This window comes from Piliocolobus tephrosceles, chromosome 19 (assembly GCF_002776525.5).
Source record: "Piliocolobus tephrosceles isolate RC106 chromosome 19, ASM277652v3, whole genome shotgun sequence".
NCBI classification, from domain to species: Eukaryota; Metazoa; Chordata; class Mammalia; order Primates; family Cercopithecidae; genus Piliocolobus; species Piliocolobus tephrosceles.
The window spans coordinates 6,785,335-6,790,612 of record NC_045452.1 but is presented as its reverse complement, the minus strand read 5'-3'; the positions used below and the strand labels follow the sequence as shown (position 1 = coordinate 6,790,612).

General features: G+C 42.1%; 1 pseudogene and 1 gene segment (V, D, J or C); both read right to left on the bottom strand.

Annotated features, from left to right (window-relative positions):
• Positions 1–452: 452 nt before the first annotated feature.
• Positions 453–1,082, bottom strand: LOC111529234. The segment is given in 2 exon segments: positions 453–818; positions 906–1,082. Coding segments are annotated over 2 exon segments (390 nt in total).
• A 1,697-nt stretch (positions 1,083–2,779) lies between these two features.
• Positions 2,780–3,978, bottom strand: LOC113223388 (annotated as a pseudogene).
• Positions 3,979–5,278: the final 1,300 nt, after the last annotated feature.

Genomic DNA, 5,278 nt, shown 5'->3' with positions numbered 1-5,278 from the left:
TAGCTTAGCAGAGAATCTGGTGATTTTAATACTTTTTGATTTTAGGCATAAAAGGCATGTATTGATAATTGATAATAGGCATGTATTGCTTTGAGAGCAACTCGATAAAATAAACTTTAATAATATCCACATAAAGAGTTTATTCTCTTTGTTCTTAGCTCAGAAAGTCCATCATTTGAAGAAGCTTCTTTCTGGAAGAAATGAATTTAGACTCAGCCTTTAGATCTGATCCTGCTGTTTTGTTGTTGTTGTTGTTGTTGTTGTTGTTGTTTTTAATATAAAACAATTAACTTTTGCTTTCTCTGATTCAATTCCTGCAAATCACTCTCGCATTCCCTCCACTTCAGAGCACGAGAAGGGATAGGAATCAATTCAGACCCTTTTCTTCCCCTTTCTATGGCTGCTCCCCATGTAGGCTGTCTTGGGAGCTGGAGTGTCTGATCATGTGATCTCCACATCACAAGGACCCAGGGAGGTTTATGTCTTGGTTCCTCTTATGAGTCTGTCACTGTGCTGAGCACCACTATAGTACAGCAAGCAGTAATAGTCAGCCTCGTCCTCAGGCTGCGCACCTGACAGTGTCAGGACAGCTTTGCCCCCAAGGATGGAGCCTGAGAACCGGGCAGGGGTCCAGGAGTATTTGCTGCTTGTAGCATAAATCAGTGCCCTGGGGACTTGTCCAGGTTTCTGCTGGCACCAGTTTGGATAGTGACCACTGGTGACTGCTCCAGTGCTGGAAGCACAGGTGAGAGTGACTGTCCCTCCTGGGGACACAGTCAGTGAGGGCTCCTGAGTCACTACAGCCTGAGAATTGGACCCTGAAACAAAAAACAGACACATGTTAGAAATTAGAAGGGGAGACACAAGGATCCCTCCAAAGGCTGGTATTTGAAATATCTCTTAACCTGGGCAGCAAGTGAGAAGGAACTGGAGGAGGAGCAGAGTCCAGGCCATGGTGCTGATATTGGAAGGGACCCCTGGCTCCAGAGCTGGGGCTGGATTCTGATGGCTCTTTATCTCCTATTGAGCTCTCCACAGGGAGGGGGTGTGTTGTGTGCTGCTTTATGCAAATCTTTACTGCCTTTATCACCACCTAGATCCGCAGCTCTGAGAGCAGCTACATTGTGAGGGGCCAGCCCAGGGTGGCTGTGTGCTGTGGATTTGCCCTGTGGGAGGAAGCAGCTGCTCTAACATTTACATGAGTCAGTGAGCAACTGCGCAGGGTTCATTCAGTTTGACCCTCTTGAGCTTCTTACAATCCAAGAGACCCCGACCACCCCCTGGTGGCTTTCCTGGACTGAGAATGTGTGGTCTTACACTTGTTTAACAAATAACTATTGATTTATCTTTGGACATCACCACAATATTTTCCAGGTCAATTCACACCCATTACTTGTCTATTCTTTGTTCATTCCTATTTGCTCTGCTTTCTCTTGCTGTTGCTGAAATCCTGCCCCTGTGACTAGTTCGATTTTAGTGCTACATGGTGTTCATTGTTATCTGAATGGTTTGAATGACTAAACAATTGTTTTAATGACATAACTGACTTTTTGAAACTATTTGTGTTGAGCATTATATTAAATGAACAGCTGGTTTAAGTGAGAATTTTTTTAATAATTTACTTTAGAGAATTTTTAAAAAGAAAATGACCAAAGGTGGAAGGTTGAAGTTTCATTGTCAATTCAGTGGAAACTCAAGTGAGCCATGAGGATAATCATCAAGGTCTACATAACAACCCCACTCTCACCCACTCCATCACTCAAAAGTCCTCTGGACACCAAGTCAGGGTGAGCTTTGCTGGTTGGCAACGCTTCCTACATAGAATCACACATTGTTGCCAGCAGAATGCAACCTTGTCTATTACTCCACTGGGAGAGGAAAACTGGATGCTTGTGCTTGGAATTCTTCTGAACTCTGCCCATGTGCCTCTTCCCTTGAGTTATTTTAATCTGTATTATTTTGCTGTAGAAACATTATATTAATGAATGTCACAGTTTTCAATGAGTTATGTGAGTCCTTCCAGGGAATCATGAGAAGCGAAGGGCTATTGGGAGCCCTTATCTTACAATCAGCTTCAGAATTGAGAGTGCTCTTGGGAATCTTCAGACCTCCCAGGTTCCATCTCACATTATTCTTTTTTTTTTAACTTCAAAACAAGTTTTATTTGGGAAGAGTTTCCCATTTTGTCAAAGCTGCAAGCAAGCTTCTTTCACAATTATACTTCTAGAGATCTAGTAGTTTCAGAGATGTCAGTGTTCAAAGGTATGTTTTAAAATCAATAACAAAACCACAGCCACACCAAAAGGCAATCTCTTTTTGGTTGGTCTCAAAGGGACAGCCACCGATTTCAGTTGTTGTCAGAAACAGGCTCACCACTTCCTTGGAAAACAGCGTGGAATCAGTGCCTACAGAGGAAATGTCTTTAAACATGTTAGTTATTTGGACAAGATTATTTGCTCCTTAGAAAATACAGTAAGATAAACAGTCCCAGATGGCAAAGTGTGCAGCACGGCGCCAGTTTTACAGAGGGATTACAAGATCCTGGGATCAGTAGCTATTGGCTGATGGCACAGAATATAAAAGCAGTCACCGGAAGTGGAAGAAGAATGATGACGAACAGGGAGTCTCTCACAGTCTTATTCAGCCTTTTAACATGCTAAATGGATATGCTATGTTCTGCAGCATCTTGAGAGAACGTTTGAGAGAGTTCAAACAACAACAAAAGCTATCCAGTATTATTCCACAGAAAGTCCATATTTGAAAAGAAAGAGAGACCTGTTCAGGATTCCCATGGAGGACTGTGCCTCCCATTCACTTCTGTCTCCAGGAGATACAAGGCATCAGCACTAGTGTGCTCTACCACAGCGTCCCAGCCCATGTCACTCATAGGGGAGTAAGTGGGATCCTTTGGAGGACACTTGCAGCGCAGTCCAAAGTTAATGCAAACCATGCAGCTGTTTTCCAGTGAGATGGCTGGAAATCAACTCCCTCAAAAATATCTTTTTAAGCAACATCTTTATTGACACAACTTTTATAAAATATTATTTTACTGTGCAGAATCTGTTTCAGGCTCTTTTGTACTTTATCTAAAATGTCTTTTTCCTCAAAATACAAATAATTCTTGTACTTTATCAAACCCTTATCTTTGTAAGTATCAGGCAATAACTTGGCTGTCTTTGTGTCTTCAGAAGGATTAATGTAAATCCCAAGAACTCTCCCTGCCCAAAGCTAGAAGAGTACTGTTTTTCTGTGGACTGGTGGAACTTAATTCCCTTTTGCTCTGCCAAGAGTAGCTAAATTTATCATAACCTAAGGGAGATTGATATTTACCTTAAGGCTGAGACCAACCCAGTCAGGCAGTGGTGTCTGGTGACAACTCATCCATGGTGATTTCAAAGTACCAGGTCCCTTTCTATGGCCCGTGAGAGGCCTTACAGAGTAGTCCTTCTCTCCAACCACAGTCAGCCAGCTGGCCGTTGGAGATCTTTACCTGGGGAGCTCAATCAAGTTAGGCTAACAAAACCTGTTCATAGAGGCAGTCACTGTGGAGGTTTCCAGGAATAAGTTTTCCTGCCTGAAAGTCTTCAACCTTCTGAGGACCAAGGTTGCGTGGATCAGGCTCAATTAGAATATACCAGTAGCCATCTTTGTTAAATGGGTGTTCTAAAAGGTGTAAGGGGGAAGGCACTGAGCAGAAAGCCAAAGGGTCCCTCTGGACCTTCTTGGTGTTCTCTGAGATCTCATCCTGCTGTTAGCACTAAGCTCCTCTTCCTCTTTTCTGCTGCTTCCTGTTCAGTTCCCCCATTCAGATTCCTACTCATAGACAGGTCACTGCTTTGCTTTTGGTTGTTCATAAACAGGATCAGTGTTACCAAGGTCCTGATCCAAAAGTCCACATCTTGGGCAATCTTCTTTCAGGTCTTTACTCCCTGGATCCAGGTGTTTCTTTACCAAGAATGAATCTCCTTCTTTCCTCATTGTTTTAACAATGTTATTCAGCCTAGTCATTTCCCCAGGTGTCTAATGGTCATCATGCACTCCCATTATTTATCAAGAAATGGTATAATATTCATTCTATTTTGGGAACTCCCATGCCAGGTTGACCAAAGCACTGAGGGACATTTCCTTCATGTTTGGTTGCTTCTGGATGAAATATGCCACTATCATTGACATATCTTTGCCAGATATATCAATTATGAACCATTTTCATAGGACAGCAGATGGCCGTCTCCAGCTGGAGAGGCTGCTACCACTGCCACCAGCTTCATCTCCCCTCCTTTGGCCATTGTTGCACTGGTGGCTGCTCCTGGACTGGGTCAGGCACTCACTGCTACCATCATGGTGACCCCAAGACTTTCTCATGTTATTTTGTGTCACCTGCAATGAGGCACCTTCAACTCTATTGGTTTGTTAAGATGCTGTGGGGCTTGCACAGAAGGAAGGGTGTCCTGGAGACTCAGGCACACTCTCCTAGTCCTGTTTGCTTTTATTGTTCTTGAAAGTAGAGAAACTGCACCGAATATAATTTTCTTTTTGAGTGTGTTAAGTTATTCAAACACAAAATACAATATTTTAACCATTTTCAAGTGTATGCTTCAGTGTCATTAAGTAAATTCACATTGTTGTGTAAGCACAGTACCACGATTTATCTCCAGGTATTTTTCATCTTCCCAAACCAAAACTTCATACCTGGAAAACATCATTCTACTTTTTGCCTCTATGCATTTCACTACACTAGATACCCCATAGAGGGACAAGCAAACAACTTTTGTCCTTTGAAACCAGCTTATTTCTGCCAGCATCATGTCTTTAGGGTTCATCCATGCCATTGCATGGGTCAGAACTTTCTGTTTAAGGCTGAATAATATTGTCTTGCGTGTGTATACTATATCCCGTTTATCCAATAGATGACATTTGGGCTGCCTCCACCTTTTAGCTATTGTGAATAATGCTCCTATGAACAAGGGTGTATAATTATCTCTTTGAGATCCCGCTTTCAGTCTTTGAGGCACATTCCCAGAAGTGAAAATTCTGATAAAATAGTAATTCTGTGTTTAGTATTCTAAGAAACTGTCATCAAGGCCTCCACAGTGGGTGCATTATTTGATGGTCCCTCCAGCAACGCATAACAGTTATAATTTCTATACATCTTTGCTAGAACCTGTTATTTTCTATTATTTCAGTAAAACCATCTTAATGGGTATGGGTCCTGATTTTGTTTTGGGTTGTTTCCTGTTTGCTCAAATATTGAAATGTAAGAGATTTATTTTCCTTCTTT